Source organism: Eptatretus burgeri, chromosome 10, assembly GCF_056783735.1.
Source record: "Eptatretus burgeri isolate ZD-2024b chromosome 10, Ebu_testis_v1, whole genome shotgun sequence".
In the NCBI taxonomy this organism is placed as follows: Eukaryota; Metazoa; Chordata; class Myxini; order Myxiniformes; family Myxinidae; genus Eptatretus; species Eptatretus burgeri.
Window position 1 is genome coordinate 102595208 of NC_140970.1, and position 26072 is coordinate 102621279.

At 44.4% G+C, this 26072-nt stretch overlaps 1 protein-coding gene across 6 annotated transcripts in view; it reads right to left on the reverse strand.

Annotated features, from left to right (window-relative positions):
* Positions 1-26072, reverse strand: part of UGGT1 (UDP-glucose glycoprotein glucosyltransferase 1) — a 93877-nt gene that overhangs the window by 6614 nt on the left and 61191 nt on the right. For 4 of the 6 annotated variants that reach the window (XM_085899741.1, XM_085899740.1, XM_085899737.1 and 1 more), the window contains exons 24-36: positions 25615-25745; positions 24596-24694; positions 24357-24459; positions 23977-24056; positions 10997-11186; positions 10558-10716; positions 10151-10236; positions 9905-9989; positions 7554-7639; positions 5846-5947; positions 5635-5719; positions 5152-5334; positions 4722-4882 (exon numbers count right to left, since the gene is read on the reverse strand). In XM_085899741.1, the coding sequence (XP_085755867.1) occupies positions 4722-4882; positions 5152-5334; positions 5635-5719; positions 5846-5947; positions 7554-7639; positions 9905-9989; positions 10151-10236; positions 10558-10716; positions 10997-11186; positions 23977-24056; positions 24357-24459; positions 24596-24694; positions 25615-25745 (1550 nt within the window). Of the gene's footprint in view, positions 1-4721; positions 4883-5147; positions 5335-5634; positions 5720-5845; positions 5948-7553; positions 7640-9904; positions 9990-10150; positions 10237-10557; positions 10717-10996; positions 11187-23976; positions 24057-24356; positions 24460-24595; positions 24695-25614; positions 25746-26072 lie in introns of all 6 variants that reach the window. The other 2 variants (XR_015062737.1, XM_085899738.1) reach the window with 2 other exon arrangements.

Sequence of the window (26072 nt, forward strand, 5' to 3'; positions counted from 1 at the left end):
TGGACTTTGCTTCCCTGCTGATGGACCTCTGGTAGCTTTCACTTGTTACTGCATTTAGGTCTTGGATTGATTGCTGAATCTTGCATGTTGTTTTCTTCCTTACATCTTTTATGTTTGTTCTTTTTCTTTCACACCTCTTTTGAGTCGTTCACAGTTCCTTTTACCGTTTCATACCTCTCTTTATTCCTACTTCCCCTTTATATACCTCCCCCATCCACAACTCCCATACCTGAACCCCATTTTTCTCTTCATTTTTGGGGCATGAGCTGCCTGCCCTTGTGTTCACGAAAAACCACCAGCTGCTGACTTTGATCCATTTTTAAGGTTGCGGTAATGGCTGTCACGCCCCGATTGCTGGGCATTGTCAGTGTAGGTGGGAGAACTTTCAGTTCTATAGCAGGTAACACCGGCCTCAAGCAATGGCAGCCCCTCGCCAATAGGTATCTTAGTCAGCCTGTCTCTTCTGTCTGGTCTGAGCCCACCGGACCAGGTCAAACACCAAAAGGAGTGACAATAATGTCAGGCTTAAGAAAAACGAAAAAGCATACAGTGTAAGAATGAGTCAGTATGTTTTGTCAAGTACTTGTAAAGCTGTTTTTAAAAAGTGTAATTCCTCTAGATGTTTATGTTGTTAAATTTTAAGACCTTGTGAAACTTTTGTTCATCATGTGACAAGTAAGATTTTTGTTTTTGATCGTGAATGTTTGTTGGGATGTAAATCAAAATACAATATTTATCTTCTCACCTGTGGAGATTGTGGATTGCAATATGTTGGAAAAACTTCTCAATGTTTACATCAATGTTTGAATGCACATTGGTCTGCTGTATCGTCTGGTATCAAGACTTATTTATATAATCATTTCAATGAAGTTGGGCATGTTTTTAGTCATCGTTTTATTCAAGTTATAGACTTAGTTAATGTCAATGATTTTCATAATAAAGAGGAGTGTATTGTTGAGCTGGGGCACAGAGAGGATTTTTGGACAAGGACACGATGTGTGATCTATCCTTTGGGCCTTAGTGACAGGGTACAAGGTACTGGAGTTTAATATTCTCCGGAGTTTAGCAGGTTCATGTGACGTGCTCGTTTTTGAGCGAAGCTTTTTGCAGCAGGGTTCTGGTGAAGAAGTCTACTCGCAAAGTTGATAGGATCCACGAGTGGTTTGTGTTTTTTCTAGCGAGCAGGTAGATAGGCTTCGGCTTCATTCTATTTTGGGAATACTAGTGTAGAGAATTTATTACCAGGTAAAGTTAGGGAGCGAACCCCATTGAAGGTTTATTTCATTTTCACTAAGATCATAGGACAATCCTTATTCAGTTATGGTAAATTTCTTAAAACTCTTAGTATAGATATAGTAAAGGACATTTTGAAAACTGACTGTGAATGTTCGTCTTCCCCTTTTTACATGGTCCTTGTGGACACGTAGTTTCTGGGGATTTGAATATAATTAGTCATCGTGAAATTAGGGATCTGATGAAAATGGGAGCTAAATATAGGGAACTAGTAACTCAACCTTGGAGCTGCATTAGGTCTTCAATTGTGGATTCTGTCTCTAATTTTAACAAAATGTGCACCAAGTTTAAGTTATCTGTAAACAGTTTCAATGCATGGTTCAACAGAGTTGTGGACGTCCTGGATAATAGGATGAAGTTTGTTAGTAGTTGGGGCTTGCTTTCACTGGGTCGGTCTAAACCAGTGTTGAACAAGCCGAGTGTTCGTGAAGACATTCGTGATCTCCATGATAGCTATATCATAGCTCCAGCGGATAAAGCTGCTAATAATATTGTTGTGGTTTGTAAAAAGTTATATGTCGAGGTTTTATTAAGAGAGTTAGGCATTGATACGGTTACTTTCACTCGTATAGGAAATAGCACGTATGTTCCTTATCATAAGTCACTCCAAGATATTATCTCTGAGCATCAGGAAGTTCTCGTTAATAATTTCGGTATTAAATGTAAAGAGGTAAATCTTTGTATTCCTCGACTTTTCTAGATCCCAAAGCTTCATAGAGGGTGCCAGGCAGTGTTCCACAAAACAGTTATCGGTTATCGTTAACTCAGGTTTACAAGTTGTTAGGGAACAGTTCAGGAAATATTGTTTCGTAATTGAGAAGAATTCTGGTATGAATACTTTCTGGAACATCAATTATACTTTAGAGTTATTAAATGGGATTAGATGCCTCAATATCAAGTCAGTTGAAGTTTTTGATTTTTCAACTTTGTGCACAAATTTGGATTTAGTACGAGTGAGGGATTCACTCTTCAAAGTGATCGACAAGGTTTTTAACTCTTTTAATAAGTTTTTATGTGTCAGGTTTGATCGAACATTCTTTTCTAAAAATAAACACTCAAGTTTTCATTATTTTGATAAACAGAAGTTTAAGGATGTTGTTAATTTTATTTTATTTTATGCTTTTGTATCTTTTTGTGGGATAATGTTTCAACAGGTTAAGGGTATTCTCATGGGTGGGAATTACAGCCCCCGACTTATTTTCTGTGAATTTTCATTCATGCAGAAACCGATGAAAGAGAAAAATTAGGATTAGCTAAAAAACTATCTCATACATGTCGTTATATCGATGATATTTGTGTGGTTAACTATCACTTTTTTGATAAGCAGCTTCACAAGATTGATCCAGAAAGCCTGATTGTAGGCTGGTGTTGGTTTCGCGGTTCGGGCGGTAGCTTGGGATCCTTGGACCCCGAGTTCGAGCCCCATTGGCCACTGAATTAACACCAGGGGGTTGACTCAGCCTGTCATCCTTCCGAGGTCTGCGAAATGAGCACCAGTATACTGGTAATAGGGGCACTGCATCAGCGGCATAGCCACGCCCCTAACCAATGATGCAACCAGCAGCCAAAAAGGCAGCACACGATGAGAACCTGATTATAAACAGGAGTGGTAATGACTGTACAGTTACTCCATATCTGGATGCGTTGGTTAGAGTTAGACAGAATGGTTTTAGTACGAATGTATATTATAAAGTTGATGATTTCAGTTTCCCGGTAGTCTTGTACACCTTTCCAGGTAACAATGTACCAATTAAAATGGGTCACAATGTCTTTTCATCTCAGCTACTTAGATTTGCAAGAATTTGTTCAGTAAAGGATGATTTTGTGGAATGTGCTGAGAAGTTTTTTTTCATCATGTTAAACATAGGATATTTGGCTGATTGTTTGATCAGGTCTTGTGAGAATGTTTTTAGACTCCATCGTCACCTTTTATTTAAGTTTGGTTGCTTTCCGTGTGAACAAGTTCCTATTGCATTGCATTTGATATAATAATAATAAATTATTATTTTAGTGAAGTAAATTCTATAATTAATATTATTGGTTAATCATATATAAATATATGTATTAAATAAAAAAGGTATTTAGATTAAAAAAAAAACATTATAAATAAGCAAATATTTTGTTGGTGGTTGCTCGGTTACGCAGTGCAGTATGTTAAAATCGGTTATTAATGACAGTTTGGTTCGATGGAGGTGCTGTGTAATGGACGTGTCTGAAAGGTAATGTGTTTATCGCTTAATTTATCACATAATGTGATGTATGGTTAAAGTTATTCATATGGAGTACTTTCAATAAAACAAATAATTGAATAAGTTTGATTAAGTTGATTACATTGCTGTGTTGACTGACTGTCTGGACACAACTTTGAGGTTGTGGGTCCATCGATGTGGATCTGCGACCGGGGTTGTGAATCCAACGTTTGGAGAGGTTCTGAGGCTGAAAGAATCGAAACCTCGATGAAAAACGGTGCCCAGCTGATGATCCGGGTAGTTGTGAAATGAGTTAATTGTTTATACGTTAAGATGATCACTTCAAACAAAATAGATTTTGTAAGTACTTTCCAGTACATCATATATCAGTGTGTGTGTGTGTGTGTGTGTGTGTGTGTGTGTGTGTGTGTGTGTGTGTGTGTGTGTGTGTGTGTGTGTGTGTGTGTGTGTGTGTGTGTGTGTACACGTGTGTGTGTTATGTCTGCCTTCCTTCTTGGTACTACGGTGCAGTAATTGGTCTTTATTTTGATTATGATCTGGAAATCTATTTTCAAAGGGCGCATGACCTTCAACCTGTTGAACCCAATATTTGAAACCGGTCATCTCTGTATCGCAGTCCATATTTGGGCCAAGTTTGGTTGAAATCCTTTCTTTGGTTCACAAGTTACTGCAGTAACAAAGATTTTCAATTAAAGGTGACTTCACCAATTGACCTTTGACCGTTTTGAACCCAAAATTGAATCGGTTCACTTTGCATCAAAGTACATACTTGTCCCAAGGTTGGCCAAAATCCGTTCAGAGATTAATAAGTATCCGATACACTCGCACAACCCCAAAACAATGCCTGCAGCCAGCGCCTTCGGCTGCGGAGGCATTGAAATGAAAACTAAACACGTTTCAAATAATTAAATAATTTCAATCGAACATTTAAGGTTTTTTGTTTCACTTTACATCCTTCAATGAAAAAAATAATAATTATATCATTAAGCAGATGCAGCTTCAATTAATTTCTCAGTAATTTCTGTTGAGGAAGCCGTCCATGGCTTGCCATTGTGGTTGATTGCCTGAAAAGCATTTGACATTTCACAATCAGGGACCCAAGAGGGCAAATATTTCAATCTCCTTGTGCTTCAAAAGTGAATGGTAGGTGAACAGAAGAAATACGAAACTTATGCAGAAAAAAAAATGGATTTTTCTGCTTAGCATACACATAAACACCTGATGTGATACTTTCGCCCTGCCAAGTGGCTGGCCCAGTACCCAGACCTCCAGAAACGGTAGCCATCCATATCTCTGCGGCTGTCGCAGAACGGAGTGTAACCATATGGAGCACCGTCCAATGGCAGGTTTCGAAGCTCCTTTAGATCCGTACGCACTATCTGGGGAGGTGGAAATACATTTCGGATTCTCACCTGATCAAAGGTTAAGGTACATCGCAGTGCTGCCCTTCACACATAGCATTTCCAACAACCTGCTCAGCAATCACAACCTGCTCAGCAGTCACTTGGTTCATCACTTTATAAATCGCTAACTAGATAAGCCTCATCAAGCTGAAAGTTAAATTAAACATTAAATGTAATCACAAGGTGTTTCAGCAGGGTAACTGACAAAAGACGAAAGAAAGATGACAAATGGTCGATTCACGTGCCTGGTCGGCGTCCACAAAGATAATCTTGTCCACGGCAAGGGGGAAGAGGACATCGAGGAAGAGAATCTTGTAACCCCAGATGATCCTTTGTTTCTCCCTTTGCTGGTGCAACCAACGGGGCCAATTGTACTGCACAAACTCGTACTTGAACCCATAGGCCTGAGCCATGGCCGGAATGAATTCCTGCAGGAGGAAAGATGGGCCCAAACCTCTGGGAATTTCAATAGTTGGTTAAACCTCATGTTTATCTGGTGCAAGAGGCATGGAAGCCCACAATGCGATTAGTCAAGATTGGCACAGAAAGTGCAGATCTAAATTCAATTCCAATGGACTACCCAGACATGGTGGGTAAGAGCATCGAACACTTTGTATTCGAGTCTCAACACCTCTACATCCACATATTCCTTCCTCCATGTGACTTCAGTTTACCCACGCAATCCCCTCGACTCAGACCCCAACTTCTTAATCAACTATTCCCCTTACCTTAAAGGTTGGAGAAAGGTAATTTTTGAGGAACCAGAACTTCACAGGTGTGTGTGTGTGCTTCAGCACAGACAGCATCATGATCCTTCCAGGTAAATAAATGATGGGGAAACAAAGCCGCAGATAAGTCAATGGCATGTCGCTTTACTGTGGTTAACTGTTTGCCGAAATAACTCAACAACGTAGGTTAGAGGGAGTGAGCTTCGCTTGCCTGAGAAACCTCTCGTAGAGATGACCTGATGCGACGGAGAATATGTTGATTACACCGTCCTGACCTTTGTCCGACTCTTCGGTCTGTCCTCCTCCGGCGAGGCTGAGTAGAAGAAAGAGAAAAATATTTCTGCCACATTTCCAACACCTGATCACAGCTTAATCTGGGATATTCACTCTGCTGAGTATTGGTGAGATATTTGTGCTATCTTGAGGATGAGGGGGAGGAAGAGGAAAGGGAGAGGGAAAGCTTCCTCAAAATAAATTGGCGAAGTGAACAGGATCAACAAAAACAAAGACTTCACCAAAAATACAATTGCAATCCGCACTTGCAGCACCCCGAGATGTATGTTTGTAAGGGAACGCCAAACGAGACAACCCAAGGTAGTTTAACCTTCTTGCAATAATTGAGAGTTTGGAGAAGTTTTGGAAACCACAGAGGGGACTGGAAGAGACTGAAAACGTCTTGGACGGTTTACTTATTGATGGGGATCATGGATTTCAAATCCTCTTCCTTGCAACAGCGAATTCGGGATTGTTGTATTGATTTGATAATGCGGGTAGTGGGATTAGTGGGATTTTTGTGTTGCATTGATAATGCGGGTAGTGGGATGAGTGTGATTTTTGTGTTGCATTGATAATGTTTCTCATGCATTGATAATGCGGGTAGTGGGATTAGTGGGATTTTTGTGTTGCATTGATAATGCGGGTAGTGGGATGAGTGTGATTTTTGTGTTGCATTGATAATGTTTCTCATGCATTGATAATGCGGGTAGTGGGAGTTTAGGGTTAAAAGCAAAGCGATACCAGGATTGGTGCAACATGTAAAATTGTATAAATAAAATTTCCAGCCTGGTTTCTTTGTTCCAGCCAACCAATTCCCAGTCCCAGCAAAATCTCTACCCGATATTATAAGGCCAGGTTTATAAATCTTTCATTTCAATTCCACAAACTGCAACAGATGACATCTTCACATCTCCAAGTTAACCCTCTAGAGCCCACGAAATGTTCTGGATGAACAAAAAAAATAACCCCTGGGGCTCTAGAGGGTTAAATTGCTTTGTAAAATCGGAGATACTCAAAGTCTAAAAGGTCTTTGTTCATAGTTCAATGGAGTACTGCTCCAGTCTATGGATGGAACCCCAGCCTCACATCTGTCTCTTCTGGATTCGGTGGTGTTTAAAGCTCTCAAAATTATTGGAATTTCCTGTGATGAGGCCGAAGGACAGGGTCTGTTGCTCTCTCAGCGCAGGCAGGTTGATGGTGTCCGTTTTCTTTCATTGCTCCCTCTGCTCTGTTAGTCCTTCGACTCTCCCTATATACTCCTGGAACCGTCGACCTCCCAGAGTCAACAATTATGACAGTTTTGGAAAATGTTGCCATCCCCCTCACCTCTCCCTCTCAACTGCCTCCCTCCCTATTCATCCCTTTGCTTCGTGCATCCACATGTTGTCCCACTGTCAGTGCATTACTTTCCACCTTCTTTTTTGAATAGATAGAGCCTACATTTTTAAAAGAAAAGGAAAAAAAAAAAAAAAAAAAAGATTGTTGCTGTGTTTAACACAAAACACCAAGAAGATCTTAACTTACTGTCTATAGATACTGGCAAGCACATTATTAATTTCCTATTAAAACGTCAGCATTTCAATTAAGCAGGCAGATCATATGTTAAGCTCATAGATTACAAAAAGTTGATGAAAAATTGGAACCTGCGGATAGAGTTCCAAATTCCTCCACTTTCCCGTTCTACGTCGCCCAGAAGCTCCTCATGCATTTTGTGTGGTTTCTTTTGCACCTGTCATTGGAATCACAATGCAATGAATACATCAATCAACCACTCATCATCATCATCATAGAAGTATTATACTCTTTACAGAACATTGGTGCTGCTGAAGAAGCTCCTGAGGAAAGGCTATGGCATTAAGGGATATGCTCGGTGGTTTTCCCTCGTATTCCCAGCAAACGGTCAGGGCAGGAAATTGTAATTTGTTCAAGGCATTGGCGATAACTCGCCTACTCCATCAAAAAGACACTGTGGGATCTTTAAAATCCACAAACTAATGTTCCAGCGGGTGGGTTCCCAGTTCAATATCGATCCGATAGACGGAGCACACGATGCCTCTCCCTGCATGAGAAACACCAGGATAACAGTTTATAGCTGGGTCAACATTCAAACCCAGTCGAGATGGCTCGGAGGGGATTGCGTATACCTCCAGGTATATCTCACCATAACACAGTCAGGAGGTGCGTCTGATGTATTAACGAAGAATGTGGTCATCATTGGTTAGATATTTATCGGTATGCCATCCTGATGAGGGCAAATAAACCTGAAATCTGGATCGGTGGTTCCGTTTGAGGTTTAACTGATGATGACCATATAATCTTTGTCTGTTTGACAGTTACCGGGCTGAGGCCTCTGTGTTGGAGGTGACTCTTTTGTGTGCGTGGACCACTAATGGGGATCGGTGAAGTGCTCGTCACACTACATGTATGTGTATATATATATATATATATATATATATATATATATATATATATATATATATATATATATATATATATATATATATATATATATATAGTTTTTGGCCCTATCAATTTCAGAAATTAGGCCTGTGTTAACCTTTTGACCTTAAACATTATTGGTGGTTCAATTCATTGACCTGATATGCAAATCCTCTTCAAATTTCAAGTCAATCTGATGAAGAGGATTTTAGAAAATTTGGCCCAAATTGGCCTATTTTGACCTTTTGGCATATGTTTACCTCAAAATTAATAGGTGTTTGAATATAGCGACCTGAAATGAAAATGCTCTTCAAATTTAAAGTCAATTGGATAAAAATTGAGGATTTCAGAAAATTTGGCTGAAATTGGCCTTTTGGCCTATTTTTACCTCAAAATTAAAAGGTGGTTGAATTCAGCAACCTGATATACAAATGTTCTTCAAATTTCAAGTAAATGGGATTAAAATTGAGAATTTTAGAAACAATAAAAAATTTGGCCTCTTTTGGGTTGACCTTAAGGCTTATGTTGACATTTTGACCTATGATAACCTCAAAAGTAATAGGTGGTTGAATTCAGTGAGCTGAAATGCAAATCCTGTTCAAATTTCAAATCAATCGGATGAAATTTGAAGATTTAATAAAATTTGGCTCAAATTGGTCTGTTGACCGAAGTTGACCTTTTTCGGTCGACCATATTTTACGAAACTTCAATGCGGGACCGTCGCAGGGTCGGTGACAATAATCTCTGAAAATTTTAGAACGGTCGGTTGAGCGGTTTGAGCTGGAGGCGAGCGGACAGACAAACAAACACATGGAGGCGATCAACATACTTGTCAAAAAAACAGTTTTTCTTTGCCAAATAACAAACAAACAAGAAGACGATGTCGTGCAGAGCAAGATATGTGCAAAATCCATACAACAAATTTGACCTCAAAAATAATTGGCTGGTTTAATTCAGTGACCAGAAATATAAATCCTCTTCACATTTCAAGGGAATCGGATGAAAATTGAGGATTTTAGAAAGACCACCTTTTTATTTATTATGTTGAAGACGTTCGTCACATTAGTTGTTGACCTTCTGACCTCAAAAACAATAGGCTTCTTCCTCAAGACAAACTCTACGATGTGGTGAAGTTTCGTGAAGATCGGTTTAAAATTGACCTGTCGGCGCTAAACAGACAAACAGACAGACAGACAAAATCGACTGACCAATAGACGTGAAAAATCTTCACTTTTGCAAGTCATGAAAAATCACTCATAGAGTGACACTTGGCAAAACAGAACAAAGTAGAATGGCACTTACCTCTGCCAGGCTGGAGAGTTTACATTTTGTATCCCATTGATAGGCTGGGTCAGAACCCCCCAAAAAAAAAAATCGAGCTGTGTGCTATATCTAGTTTTTGGCCTGATCTCTCAACAAATGTCAAAGTGTTGTTTTAGTAAAGTGCAAAGAGTACAATGAGTGGATGCAAGAACACAGTGGGTGTAGTCGATAAGGTCGACAAAGGATGCTATTTTAAAGTTTAGGAATTGTGGTTAGCCTTTGGATTTCTCACCCGCACTTTAATGATCTTGCTCTTAAAGCTTTTCATGAGAACAATGACATCGGAGACATCAGGTGGCGAATCTGTACCTTCGTGACTGTGAAGAAGCAGAGTTTGATTACGATGAGCAATGATCAAGTTACGAGACTGGTATATCGTTTAGGTTGAACAATGCAGTGGATATTGAATGAAGAGACGGCAAGAAGTGGAGAGAGAAAGTGGGAACAGCTCGGTTTACATACGGACAGCAATACGCACGAGAACATGGTGCAAATGTCATCCGATCGGCCCTTGCGGAGCTGAAGGATCCATGCTCCAGGGTTCGCCTTAAGCTGGAAGTATCCCTGAAAAACAAGTGGAAAAAGAGAAAAATCACAGGGAGAAAGGTATGCTGTGCACGGATCCGCCGCTTTTGTGCAACATCGTTATTTTTTACTGCACAGTGAAACTTGGGCAGAAGTGCAAGTGAAAAATGACAAATAAATACGGTAAACAGGGAAAGGTAAGATTTTAAAAAAAACAAAAAACGATGTTTACGGAGGGAAAGGAGGGACAAGTAGAGTGGGGTCCTTGTCCGGCATGTGATATATACATGTGTACAAATCAATTCATGAATCTTGGATCCATATGTGATTTTAAAAAGATTTTAAAGTGGTGCATCATACAAGATTGGCCATGACAATTGTGTCCATAGTGAGGGGTTGCTTCCGAGTGCCCAGGGTAAATTGGAGACCCCGAGGAGGCTGCCCCGTTGTGACATCATGGCAGTGACCCTCAAGCAGGAGATATTCCAGCTCAAACTGCGCAGCAACAACTCCTTCCACCTGACACGGGAGAAAGACATCCGATTTTGCTTTCCTCGTAAATTCACTGAACTATAAATAGCGATCAGATGAAATGATCATTGCTGTTGCCAAGAAAACACACCGTTATCCTCTTCGTCATGAAAGATGACAGTGGGCTGAAACAATAACTCAGAGGCAGCGTTCCCACCTTTGAACTGTCTAATCTGAGTTCAAATCCCAGCCCCATGAAACCCAAGCACGAGACCATTTCACTCCAATTTCAAGCATAAATCACCCTCAAAAACAAAAACAAGTGTACCTCGTTCAAGTAAATGTTGTCAAGATCATACGGCGTGTGTACAGACTCGACGAGCCAGCTCTCTGGGGTTATCATGTTGAGAGTGAAAAGTGGGGAACCTGGCATATCGGCAAAACGAGCCAAGGGGCCTGCAAGGAGGTCCCCGCTTGGGGAGAACTTCGGTTCAGCCTCCAGGACATAGCGGTAAAAGCTGGAGGGCAGTAGGGGGGGAGGGTTGTGTGAATATTATCCTCATTAACTTTATTCATGAAGACACGTCATGTAAATAAAGCTTATCAAGTGACTGGGATCAGGTTCCACAAAATATTCAGTGTAAGGTAAGCGAAGGTGGTATCAGGCTGCTCAGAAAATGAAAGGGGAATTTGGCATGGATGAAATGAAAAGACCGTTTTAATGCCTCCGCTGACGAAGTCGCCGGTGGCATTATGTGTTCGGGTTGTCCGTCCGTCCGTCCATCCGTACTAATTTTCTGTTTCCTCTGAAACCGCATATCCGATTGACACAAAATTTTCAACATCGGTGCAACGACTCATGTAGAATGTTTTAATTATGATGACGTCATAGGTCACATGACGTGGAAAAAAAAGCAAAAACTTTGCACCTCCATCTTCAAAACTACTCCATGGGGAAAAAATTGAAACTTGGCACATGTGAAGTACTCCCCATGGGGAATAAGTTTTTTTTTTTTGATGATGTCACAGGTGGCTTCGTTAAGACGTCAACTGCATACGGCGAATGCTATATCTGATCAGTATGAAAAATTTTGTAAGGGTCATCTCAGGCTAAATTGTATGGGGGGGGGGGGATTTGATGACATCATCGGTCATGTGGTTTAGCAACCAAATTGTTTTTAAACATAAAAACCTTCATAAATCCTCTCCGAAACAGCTGAACATATCGAGAGGAAACTTAACAGGTATGATCGCCTTTCCATCCATCCAATGGAACCATACTCAGTCCAGAGCATCGATGTTGCCGAAGCAGTCTCCTGGGCTATTGGGCACAATCCTGGATGGGTCGTCACTCCCACGCAGGACACTCGAACGGCTCAATCATCCCGGCAGGCTGGTACTCATTTTGCCGACCACAGAAAGCTGACAGGCTGAGTCAACCCCACCTGGCATTAATTCAACGGTTGAGAGGGATTTGAACCGTGGACTTTAGGATCCCAAGCCCACAACCCAAACAATTAAGCTTATCCAAGAGGAACAAAAAGTTCTCTGCCTATGATACATAAGTCACATGGTTAGGCAGCCATGATTTTTTAAAGAATAAACCTTTAGAAATCCCCTATTCCAGATCACCTTGACAGATCAAGGAGAAACGACACCCACGTTTCCCAAGCCTTGGGGATAACAGGGTGTTCACGAATAATTAATAGGTCACACGGTCTGGCAGCATATTGGATTGAACAAAAATCTATAACAATTTTTTTCTCTTGAACGACTTCATCAATCGACGTGAAACGTCACAGTTATGATCTAGTATGTGTTTAAATTTCAAGCTGATTGGACGCAAGGTCTGGCAGCCAGAATTATTTAATACTAGTGCGGGCCCATAGGGGCGTGCCCGTAGGTGCGTGCCAGTATGTGCAGTTTCGTGCCTGCAGTATCAGGTCCCCAGCATCAATTGTGATGTCATATCAAACGAAGAAGAATTGTGACTCCTCCTCTCTCTCGCCCCCCACTCTCCCCCCTCCTCTCTCGCCCCTCCTCTCTCCCTCCCCTTTCTTCCCCCCTCTCGCCCTTCTCCTCTCTCGCCCCTCTCTCTGTAAATGTATTCACAAATGTCTACCAAGCACAACAATAATAATTAAAACTGGTAAACCAGTAATCCCGGGCTTCAATCTGTGCATCCGACGTCAAAGGACTTTAATTTGCACTGAGTCTGCAATGGGGTCTCGCTACGGTGTCCCTCATGTTATATCAATGAAGGATTGTAAAGCCGATAGCAATACATGATAAAGAAAGAAGCTTCACATTGGACAAATCGAGGCTGGACAAAGTTTCAAGTCCTGAAAAAAGTCCAATAACTACACATTTGCATATTAATGTAAATGGCGAACTTGTAGGACGTTAAACAATCTTCCAGAATGTGCAGTCACTATAGCTCTATCTTCTTTCGGTTTCATTTTACGACATGTCGAAAATGAGTGATTTTAAACTTTGGGGGCCTCTGGGGCCTCACTGGGGTCAAATACAGACATAGTATACACATATTTGGAGTCCCCTCTTTAAGGCCTATCTAAATCCGTCATTCGATTTTTTCAACTCTCATTTGCTTATTTTGCATATTTAATGAGGCGAATCGCCATAATTTTAATCATATAAATTTAGTGACGATTTTGACCAAATTAACAACTTAATATTCACATGGAACATCGGACATGTGTGCAAAAGCTTGAGGCTGTTGGGTTATGCGTTCTGGAGAAGATGTTTTTAGGTTTTGGAGAAAATCCAATATGGCCGCCATACCACGTGACCTACGTCATCAAAATTTTCAAAGTATAAACTTCAGGTGGAGAGTTATTACGTGTTTAAGTTTCATTGAATTTCATCCAAGTGTTGTTTTCATTTTATGACATTTCAAAAATGGGTGATTTTCAACTTTGGGGGGTGCTGGAGGCTCACTGGGGTCAAATAGAGGCATAGTATAAATATATTGGGAGTCCCCTGTTTATGTGCTATCTAAATTTGTCATTAAATTTTTTCAACTCTCATTTGCATATTTTGCATATTTAATGAGGCGAATCGGCATCATTTTAAATCATATGAATTATGTAACGATTTCGACCAAATTAACAACTTAACATTCCCATGGAACAATGCAAATGTGTGCAAAAGTTTGAGGTTGTCGTGTTATCCGTTCTGGAGAAGAAGATGTTTTTAGGTTTTGGAGAAAATCCAATATGGCCGCCATAACACGTGACCTACGTCATCAAATGTTTCATAGTATAAACTTCAGGTGGAGAGTTATCAGGATGTTAAGTTTCGTTGAATTTCATCCAACAGTTTTCCCTCCAGATTCGCCACAAAATCAGTCAGTAGAACATAAAAATGCCTTTAATAATAATAATACTAACGAATTCAATAGGGCTTCAGCCATTTGGCTTGAAGCCCTAATAAATACTAAAGCAATACTCAGGTCCCCAGTGTCGATTGTGACGTCATACCAAACGAAGAAGAAAAAGAATTGTGACGTCAATCATGCCCCCCAAAAAGTAAATAAATAATTGAACAAACATTCATTGTGACGTCATAGCACCGTGTCCTGTCATTGGTTGACAGATAAATGGCCGTAACTTGGGAACCGCTTGTCCGATTGATATTGTAGTGTCGTGGCAGAGGTGCAAGCGGACAGACACGAGCCGGAGGATAGCACAACTCCGTTTTATTGCCTCGAGCGAGAGGGTGGGCATACGATGCCCATAACTCCCGCTTTATTACGTACTCGATGCACTCTACAGGCACACGACCTTCAGGACACTGCTAATGACAGCACATGCTGCTACTTTTTTTTTTTTTTTTTTTTTTTTTTTTTTTGTATACCTTGGTCGAGGCTCGTATGAGAGCTAACACACAACTCACAGCAAGGAGGCATGAGACAAGAGGGGCGGGAGTGGAAGGGACAAAACATTGGGGAACAGACACAGGTGAACTGTGGAAGGGAGAGGGATGGGGATGGGACGGGGAACATGGCGAGGGGAAGATGGACATTAAAGGGACTTTCAGGAAGGAAAGCAGGAGAATTGAAGGAAGTGGGCTTGGGTGGATTATCGGGGGTAGAAAAGATCGAGGATTTGGATGAGGGAAGATAAGAGGGCGTGGTGAACAGCTGTTTTGAAAGCCTGGAGGGAAGAATGGGAAAGAATAGAGTGAGGAAGTTTATTCCAAAGGCGGGAAAAAGAGGAATGAAAGAGTGAAGATGAGCAGTGATTGGTGATTTTGGTAGTTTTACCAGAAGGGGGTTGTTGGCGGACCTTGAGCGACCTGTGGAAATGTGGTTGGGACAAATCACAGAGAGAGCAGGGGGGCAAGGCTGGAGAGGAGTCGGTAGAAGACAGAAAGACCACCGACCAACCTGCGGTGATTGAGTGAGAGGCCCAAAGACTCAGCTTCATTGCGGGAGATGCCAATGATCTTAAAAGCCCTGGTTTCGACAGCGTGAAGTCGAGAAAGGTGGGAGGCAGGAGCACCAGCCCAGAGGGAGAGCAGTACTCCATCAGGCTACGGACAAAAGCTTTGTAAGTGGTCAGGAGCTCAAGAGGGCCGAGGAAGGACTTTGCACGACGGAGGATTCCCAGTCGGCGACTGGCTTTTGAGGCAAGGTTGGAAATGTGACTTTCCCAGGAAAGGTCATGGCAGATAGTGAGACCCAGAAGCTTGAAAGAAAAGACTTCTTCCAGAGGATTGTTGAGAAAGTGGATGGGGGGTTTTGTAAACGGTCCTTTCGAAGAGACATAGTGAGAGTGTGAGATTTGTCTGGATTGAAAGACATGTTCCACGTGTTGGACCAGTTTGTGATTTTATCCAGATCTGCAGTGAGCGAAGAAGCTGCTGCTTGCCGGTCTGAGGGATGACAGATGGTACGGCAGAGGGTGGAGTCATCGGCAAAGAGAAATAGAGGATTTTCCAGAGAGTCCGAGAGATCATTGATGAAAACCAGAAAAAGAACAGGGCCCAGAACGCTACCTTGAGGAACTCCAGCCTGCACAGGAAGAGGGGATGAAAGAACTCCATTTAGGGCCACACGTTGACTGCGACAGGAGAGGAAGTCTGCGAGCCATGAGTGGAGATGGCCTTGAATACCATGGGAAGAGAGTTTGGTGAGTAGGGCAGGGTGCCAGACTGTGTCAAAAGCACGTGATATGTCCAGGGATACGGCTCGGATTTCCTGTCTGGCATTGAGGACCTCCATCCATTGATGGGAGAGCAGTAGCAGCATATCTAGGGTAGAGTGACCTGGTCTGAAACCAAATTGATGATTGGAAATCAAGCCATTGGAGAAGAGGAAGGATTTCATGTCTGAAGCGATGATGGATTCCATAACCTTGCTGATGATTGGGAGAAGGCTGATTGGTCTATAGTTACAGGGATCTGTTTTTGCACCTTTTTATGCAGGGCAGTGATGTTAGCAGATTTCCAAGCAGATGGCAGATGACCTTGGGAAAATGAGAGGGTGAATAGAACAGAGAGAGGGTGAGCAAGAGCAGAAGAGCAGGCTTTGAGGACACGTGGGCTGATGCCGTCTGGACCGGTTGCAGAATCTGACTCGAGGTTTGAAAGCAAGCTCTCCACCTTGTCAGGAGAAAAGGATACAGAGTCCAGGGACAGTTGGGTGCGACTGGGTAAAGTGGGTAGAGATAGTGATGGGTTTGGGACACAAGATTTAGCTGCAAACACCGAGTTTAGACATTCAGCTTTATCACGTGTGGAATCAGCAGTGCGGCCATTTGAGGTAAGGGAGGGGATGGAGGGGGAACACACACCAGAAACAGATTTGATTAAACGCCACCAGGATTTTGAGGAGGGAGAGAGGTTTGAGAGTTCAGACTTGAGATGAGAAAGATGTTGTTTTCTGGCTCTCCTGAGGGTAGATACACACTTGTTCCGAGCTTTGTGGAAAGAACTGAGATTGCCCTCAGTTGGGTTTGCTTTCCATGAGGCAAAGGCAAGTTGTTTCAGGACAACTGCCTCGCCACAAGCTTCAGTAAACCAAGGGCGGGAGGAAGGGTAAGACAACTGAACACGAGAGGGGATAAATCTGTGCATGCTGATGCTACTGATGCTACTGGTGCTACAAGTCCGTAGTGGGCGAGTCGTGACATATGAAGCCACAACCACGTGACCAACACCAACCGTGACTCGGGGCTCCGCCCATACAATACACGCTCCGCCCATACACGACACTCCTCCCCCCTAAAAGTATGATTATAAAATGACAATAATCAAAAATCATTGGCACTATAACACAGAAAGCAACTAGTGCCAAAATGGCATTTAGCAAACGCACTGGCACCATGATACAAAAAAGCAACTGGTGAAAAAGAAAAAAACACTGACAATATGACACAAACAAGCAAAGAGGAACAAAATGACATCAATCATGTAAAATCTCCCAAGTACCACATCACCTGATCTAACCCTGGGGTGATAGTCGGGCTGAGAATCACCCAGACGAGATGGATCAAAAGAAAAACGTGCTTCATCTGCACAACCTGTAACACTAATGCCGTTGTTTTAATCTGGCACATAATTCATCCTTCTATCCCCATCACAACATATACTGTGTTGGTGCGAGCGAGTTGAATCCCAAATGCAGTGGACTGTAGAAGAGCCCCCAGGTGGCCCATGCTTATACGCCTCCCGGCGAAGTCGAGGTGACACGCTAAGCGAACCTCCCCCGGCACCATCAAATGTCCCCGGTCGACAAGTTGGCACATCCCCCTCAGACAGGACCGAATCAGGTAAACACCCCGAGCCTGCAAGCCCCGCAGGCGCCAGCGCGGCTGACTCGAACCAGGCAATTAGCCAGCTCTATTACCAGCCGTCCCACACCAAAACCACGCACCAACGCCGGGCGCAACACCGCCCTTGCCACCGACCCTTTTTGTCGCAGCAACTCCAGCCGAGACCTCAACGCACGTCCATACAGACGAACAGCGTTGACTGGATACATATCAGGGTCATACAACAGCAAAAACATCATCTGCGCCGAGGCAAACTTCTCTTTATGTACAGCGCGTTCCCACAGTATAATGTTAACACATGAGGTTGCAGCGAACTGCGGACTGTCATCGAAGATCGGGATTGGGAAGACCTCTTTATTCACAACGATAGTCCGCAAGTTCTTCACATCAAAGAAAGCATTGATCGCAATCAAACACATTTTGCTCACACGCGGACTGTCGGCATTTGCGTTTATAACGCCAAGCTGAATCACTCGTGCCGCGAGAATCAAACACACAACAATTAAGAAAATCATGAACCACGCTGCGCGCACGCCTCTTGGTTGTCACGACGTTGAGGCGACTTGCGTGCAGGTCCCCATCTGAACGTCGAAGAGGACACCATCTATGGTCGCGTTCCGCGAACTTCTTGAATGCGACCGGCTCGCTCCAATCCCCCGCTGAAATCGCCTGAATGACACGGGCGTGCACTGTATCATGAGCGCAACGCAAGCGCGAGAGCCCGTCGCAGCTGGCATGCTCTCCGTTGCTCCGGAACCGTATATCGTAGTTGCAGGAAGCAATGAACGGAAAACCATGTTGCATCGCCGCGGCCCCTGCCGCCGGGACCTCGCCCTCGGGTCTCGAGGGAGGCCCGGGCCCAAACGGAGGTACGGGGCCCGAAGAAGGAGACACAGGTGCACCTGGAGGTACGAACTCCGAAACAGGAACCTCCTCCCACCGATACTCTAATCGGCTCGGCACGGGACGTCCAAGGCCACTGGCTGGTGCCGTCCAGTCTAGCCTGAGGCTCGCCAGCCAGTCTCGGCCCAAAAGAGTGAGCCCTCTCCTCGCACCACGTACAGCGAGAACTCGACCCGCTGACCTTGACGGGCGACCAAGACGTGTGCCCTGCCAACCGCTGGCAGCGCTTCACCCGTATACGTGTGCAATGAGAGGGTAGACCTGAAAAGGCGTAGACCGGAGAGTGCACGAGCGGTGCGCTCGCTTATGATCGGCACCGCTGCTCCGGTGTTAACATGAAACACAATCGGCGTTCCATCCACAAAACCTTGCCCAGGCTGCAGGACTCGACCCGGGGCGTAAAAGTGTACGTCATGCACAAAACACCGTACCGGCAGTAGGTCTCGACCCGGGACGTTGAGGTCACTTCGCACACCGCCATCCATGACCGTCATGATGGCCAATGACACTTGGCACACACACCGTAGATGTCCCTGAGTGTTCAGACCGCCGTCCGACTGACCGCGTTGCAACGTCCGGTCACGACCCGCAACGAAGACTGTGCGTGCGGCCGTGGGCGCTTGGTACACCGCGCGGACCTCCGGACACCTGCTGTGCTCTGGCCATCGAGGCTCCGGACATCCCTCAGAGTCTGTGCGACGGCCGCCGCCGCTTCTGAATTGAATGCAATGTCCTCGTCCTTTAGCCATGTCATTGCAGAAACCATTTCCGAGGCTTGCAAATCAGAAATAAAACGATCTCCGAGCCCGGCCGCCGTTCACTCGACGTTAATCTGCAGGCGCCGGCGAGATGTCTCACCCGTGCGGCGAAATTCGCGATGCGCTTCCCTGGGCTCCTCGCCAGGTGATCGAACTCGAACCACGCGAGCTGCGCCGATTTTCCCGGCGCTCCGTGCGCCCTATAACCCAATTGCTCCGGCAACGACTCAAAGTCAATACCGAGGAAAACCAGGCACTCTGCACGCGTCGATCCGAAACAGCCTCGTCGCCAAACTGTAGTGTCGTGGCAGAGGTGCGAGCGGGCAGACACGAGCCGGAGGATAGCACAACTCTGCTTTATTTCCTCGAGCGAGAGGGTGGGCGTACGATGCCCGTAACTCCCGCTTTATTACGTACTCGATGCACTCTACAGGCACATGACCTACAGGACACTGCTAATGACAGCACATGCTGCTACAAGTCCCAAGTGGGCGAGTCGTGACATATGAAGCCACAACCACGTGACCACCACCAACCGTGACTCGGGGCTCCACCCATACAATACACACTCCGCCCATACACGACAGATATCAAACCTTGAAAAGGCACATCTGCGGGGCCCCGGCAATATTCCTGGCAAGTTTCAATCCGATCGGTCCGGTGGTCATCTGGTTATTAATAATTTGGGGAAAAATGGCATGATAAGGTGAGAAGGTGGAACGACACCTTCAGCTGCCATATATACACCTTTTCAACACTGAAAAAGCAATAAAATGGCCGTAACTTGGGAACCGCTCGTCCGATCGATATCAAACCTCAAAAAGGCACATCCGCGGGTCCCCGGCAATATTCCTGGCAAGTTTCAATGAGATCGGACCGGCGGTCGTCGAGAATCGGCGGTCGCAGACAGACAAAGACAGACAAACAGACAGACAGACAGACAGACAGACAGATTGCTGGAATTATAGATAGATTTTGAATCTGGGTTCAGGGATTTAAATCAAACTTGGTACATGTATGTATGATGATGTAATGATGTGGGCAGAGGCATATCTAGTGACGTCATGCCGTTGAAGAGTGCCCCACAAGTTTAACCATGTTTGTAAGTTAAAAGGAATAAAGTTCACAGGAGAGAACTGAAAAATATTTGGATGGTTAAATAATTCATCATTGACAGTTCAGATTCTACTTCTGATGATCACAACTGGTCATGAAAATAACCGCAAAACAAATATAACTACAAGGAAACTGAGAAAGAAGTTTGTTTTGTATGCAACTTGTGCCTGCTGGTTGCATCATTTCTGGAAACGCAGCTGTGCCACTAACGCAGTGCCTGTTACCAGTAAGGTGGTACTCATTTTGCCAACCTCGGAAAGATGACAGGCCGAGTGAACCCACATGGTGTTATTTCAACGGAACGACAGGGGCTCAAACGCAAGACCCGAAGATGTCAAGCCAGCCACTTTCACCGTTAAGCAAACACCAGGCTTGAGAAAGAGCAAAGGCCATTTAATCCCACGAGGCCTGTGTAGCATTCCTGTAGAACCAGTCATGCTCACGTAAACACAAGGAGATTAGACAGGTGGAGGCCGTTCAGCCCACCATGCCTGTGCCACATCAACACCACAATAATTTATCAACACCGGATCAAGAGAAGAAAATGCAAAATGTTTTTAATTTTTTTTTTTTAATGAAGTGTTTTTTGTCGGATTTTTTTGTAGTTTTTGTATCCCCCCCCCACCACAGGGGAGGGGGCATGGGCTTTGATTAAAAAAAATAAAAATAAAAAAAACACAACATCAACCACACAACACCCCTTTATGAGACCCCCACCAACAGCACTCTGAACACATGCACACAATCACCCATCAATGTTCAAACTACCTAAAAGTCCTTCAAAACTGCACAGAACTCTATCTCTACAATCCTTCCTGCAGAATGAAGAATCTACATATTCAATTGACTCATCATCCACAAAAACTATCTCCCATACCTCATCTCTACCAATTTATATTGCTGCACCATCACCAGCACCTGCCCCCGTTGCACAGTCACCACTTCCAATATCCTTGGTAACCTCACTCCACAAGCGTAACCAACTATTATCTTCAAATTTCTCAGGTTCTGCTACTTGCTGCAAATTATCTTTGCGTTCCTTCAACCCAGGAATAAGTATCCTCAAGTGGGCAATTTACTCACACCCCCTGCAACAGTAAGAACCCTCTGCTTCCCCTATTGTCGATGTGGCCCACATTGAGCATCTATCACACGTGGGGCCGACTGAGATCGAGAGACGAACCAAACGATTCAACACAACAGGACACGATTTGGGACAGAAAAGTTGACGAAAAACACAACAAAACAAACAAAAGCGAAACAGCAAAACACAACGTAAATGGTCCGAGAAACTTAGCTTCAGAAGAACTGGCAAGGTATAAGGTGAGTTCAGAAGAATAGACCAAAATAATAATCCAAAAAAAGATGAATGCAGAGCGATATGAAGAGAAAGAGGTTGGGATAAAGGCAGTACTGCATAATGGTGACATTTCTGATCCTCCCAACCCCAGGTCCATTTATTATACCTCCTTTCCTCTCTTGCCAACCTACTTTCCCCTTCATATCCAAACTACACCACTCTCCACTTTCTCAATACTAGTGAGCACTCCCACCCGTAGTTCCGTTCTCAGCCCACCCTCGGTGGGAAATGGGCTGCAGAGCAGTCTTGGAAATGCACTTTATAATTATCATCATTCACATCACATCATATCATACGGTAAATGAAGATGATTTGTAATACCAGCTACGACGTGAAGAAAGCATGTGATAAAGACATAGTGTTGTGGAAATGGCCCTTAGTGTGTTATTAAATGTAGGATGAGCCCATATTCCCCCTTAAATGCATGTTTAGTCAGGTTGTTCGGTAATTGGACATTACATGTGTGTCGGGAGATATAGCAGGCTGTCCAGTTTTCGTACAGTGGTGGAGGACCGGGAGGCACCTTGCTTATTTTTCCTTCCCCTCTCCGAACTAGCCCTGCCCAGCGCTCTGAGAGTATCGGTCGGCGAGACGTGTCGACAGCCGATTGGTGGAGGGCAGCTGCAATCTCGAGCGATGGACCAATCACGGGTCCCCGGGGGAGTGTCCAAAGAGCGAGTGCCGGGAAGGCAAGGGAGTAACTGCCTGAGCCTCGACACGGGCGACCGGCAGTAAGAGGAACTGCATGAGGGTTTTTGCGATCGGCTTTTGTGAAAAGGTGCGCGTCCCAAGAAGGCAAGGAAGGAACTGCCTGAGTGTCGAGTCTGCGATCTGCTTGATGACGAGTGACTTGACGGCTGTTCCACCTCGGGGATGGACCCAGCGTGCACGTCGTCACCAGGTTCATCCTGAATCCAACCACGGAGCCTCTGACTGTCTTTGCTCCCGGCACGGCTCGACACACTTTTCTATCCAGTCGATCCGCCTGCAGAGCCCAACACCCCGATTTGGCCTAATCTGGTGGGCAGGCCAGGCCTGGATTTGTATGCTGGACCTTGTGAAAAGCCAGCTGGAGCACACTGTGGCTCTTTCGCTCTTGTGCTGTCGACCTTACGGGGGCTGAATGCGCTGACGCTGGTAAGCAAGCGGTGTCGGGAGAAGGAGTACGAGCGCCATTTTGCCACGCTGCATGCTCGAGCTGGGTGCTGGAATCCGTTGACATCGGCTTGTCACAAGCTGCATTCGTGCTTTTGACACTTTTCCTCTCGTCCATGAGGCATCACCAAGTACTCTGTGTCTTGTCTGCATGTTGTCTGAGGTTTATTTCGCCAGGGTTCCCTTAGAAACCCATAATCCGTAGCTCCCTAGTTAAGAGTGGGTTATAGATTAATTATAATGTTCGTGAATGTTTTGCTTGTGTCGTGTTCCCCGATGTGTCCCCAATAAATCTGGCTGATTCATATAGAAGTTGCCGCATTGAGTTTATTCGTGCCGTCCTGAGGAACAATTCGCTCGATTTGTAATTAAAACCAAAATGGTTACGGACTGACAGACTTCGCTCGGTCTTTGACAAACCCAGTCTGTAACCGGGGTCTATTTCCCCAAATGGCAAGACACAGGTGTATTTTGGTATCGTGATCCGAGGCACGAAACCCGAGACCTGTGCCGAGCCAGCCAGCGTTATAACCCCTGAGACGGAGGTGCTGATAAGTGACGCCGAATCTTCAACATTTGGCTGTCAAGAGTGGGGTGCGAAACCCACCACCGCCGGATTGATAACACTCACTACCTAGAGGCACCGTTGCTTGCTGACGAAAAAGGACGGCACCGCTCTCAATATAGTAATCACCGCTGTCGATGATGGAAGAATCGAGAAGAACACGATGAGTCACGAGGTGAGGAAAATGTGTGATAAAGACACCGCACAATTTATATGGACTGTTTGCTGATGTGGATAGACGTGATAACACCCAATTGGTCGGTGCAGCGAACAATGGACAAGCGAATAAATGAGATATAGCGACAGCCACACAACCTCTATTTATTATCGTAAGATAAGATAAGATACCTCTTCCTCAACACATATGTCATATTCATTGCTCTCGATGCAAGAGTTAAGAAGTTTAATTTTTGTTTGAACATCTATAAAAGGGGCAACACTTTCCCACATTGTGTGGCGGTGTTTGAAGATAGGGGTACACCACAGGGTAAAGTGAGGATGTACCATGACAAGCCAATGATAAGTGAGCCACCATGTAAAGCAATGCATTTAACTCAAACTATAGCATGCCAATAGCAGATATAGGTCCTGACATGACATTACTTGGCCATAAATGAAGAGGTGATATTTAAGATGAACCCAAACTTAGCTCACCTCTTAAGTGGCATTTCTGACAGCTTGGCTCGACAATTCATGAAGATCCTCAGGTTGAGGTTCAGTACTTCCCTCAACACCTAGGTCAGAAGTTGCAGAAATTTATTAGATGGTCCATGAGTAGACATAAGGAATAAGATAAGACAGTAGCAGCTAACTGTGCCTCTGCGACATATAGGCAAAGTAATCAGCAACAATTGTAGATGAAGCAAAGAAGAAAAAACAGAAATGTACAGATAATGGCGACATATCTATTAATGCGGGGGGGGGGGGAGATTGGAATTGCTGAGTATAACTGAGTATGTAGACATACATTGACGGGTTATTTGGGTGACATTTTAGAAGTAGCTATACAATGAGATTGTAGGAAGTGGAAATACCAATAAAAAGGATGCGAGCCGTTGAGCCTCGTATGTTACTGGGTCAACAACTGCGACTACATCAAAGTACACCTCATTCTCCCTGGGCCTCAACTTCAGAACACTGGTGTATGAGGGAGGGTACAAGTAAGAATACCGAGAGTAGAGCATAATGAATATATTGGGTTATAGTTACCAGGCTCACATGCCTGGTTTACTGATGGTTTAAATGAAAAATGGAGCGAATGTAGGAAAAGTACCTGTGCTGGTCATCTTGCAAGTTCAGAGTTGTTCGAGGCTCACTCTTTGGTGCTGCAGACAGCAAGGCATCCACCTTCATGACGAGATTGCTTCGGTTCCTGGAAGAAGAGGAACGTCAAAGGAACCAAAATTATTTTATTAATTCTTCTCCCCAAGTGATTTGAGAACCACGACCTGTTCCCCGCCTCAAAAGCCAGTCGCCGACTGGGAATCCTCCGTCGTGCTAAGTCCTTCCTCGGCCCTCTTGAGCTCCTGACCACTTACAAAGCTTTTGTCCGTAGCCTGATGGAGTACTGCTCTCCCCTCTGGGCTGGTGCTCCTGCCTCCCACCTTTCTCGGCTTAACGCTGTCGAAACCAGGGCATTTAAGATCATCGGCATCTCCCGCAATGAAGCTGAGTCTTTGGGCCTCTCACTCAATCACCGCAGGTTGGTCGGTGGTCTTTCTGTCTTCTACCGACTCCTCTCCAGCCTTGCCCCCCCCCCCTGCTCTCTCTGCGATTTGTCCCCACCACATTTCCACAGGGCGCTCAAGGTCCGCCAACAACCCCCTTCTGGTAAAACTACCAAAATCACGAATCACTGCTCATCTTCACTCTTTCATTCCTCTTTTTTCCCGCCTTTGGAATAAACTTCCTCACTCTATTCTTTCCCATTCTTCCCTCCAGGCTTTCAAAACAGCTGTTCACCACCACCTCTTATCTTCCCCCATCCAAATCCTCGATCTTTTCTACCCCCGATAATCCACCCAAGCCCACTTCCTTCATTTCTCCTGCTTTCCTTCCTGAAAGTCCCTGAAATGTCCATCTTCTCTTCGCCATGTTCCCCGTCCCATCCCCATCCCTCTCCCTTCCACAGTTCACCTAATGTGTCTGTTCCCCACTGTTTTGTCCCTTCCACTCCCGCCCCTCTTGTCTCATGCCTCCTTGCTGTGAGTTGTGTGTTTGCTCTCATACGAGCCTCGACCAAGGTATACAAAAAAAAAAAAAAAAAAAAAAAAAAAGATCTTAATCACTGACCGAGCTCCATCTGGCCAGTTTCCCTCCAGCTTGTGCATGATTTTCTGTGCAGAAGTTGATGTCGTGACCTTCTCAAGAAGAAGGAAGTCTTCTTGGGTGAAAGGCTCTCCTTCGGGCAAAGGTCCCAGCACCTTGTCAAGCGAGGAAGAGAATGCTCAGTGGAAGGGTTGAGCAAACATTACTATAAAAACTTGTCCAACCAACATGAGTGGGGTGGGGAAAAAAAAAGAAGAAAAAAAGGTTTTTTTTCCCCTTCAAATGCAGGTTTTTAATTTTTTTTTATTTTCAGGAGTGATCGAGGCAATGGTCTGTTGCCAATACACTGCCCGAATAACTACGTGTCATTCTCTCGAAGAAGGGTTTTTTTAACCATGGAGGTTCCGTGGGTCCTTGCTATTATTTCCTAGGAGCTTCTCCGAAACAACTCGACCAGGAACCATAAAACCCATGTCATTATA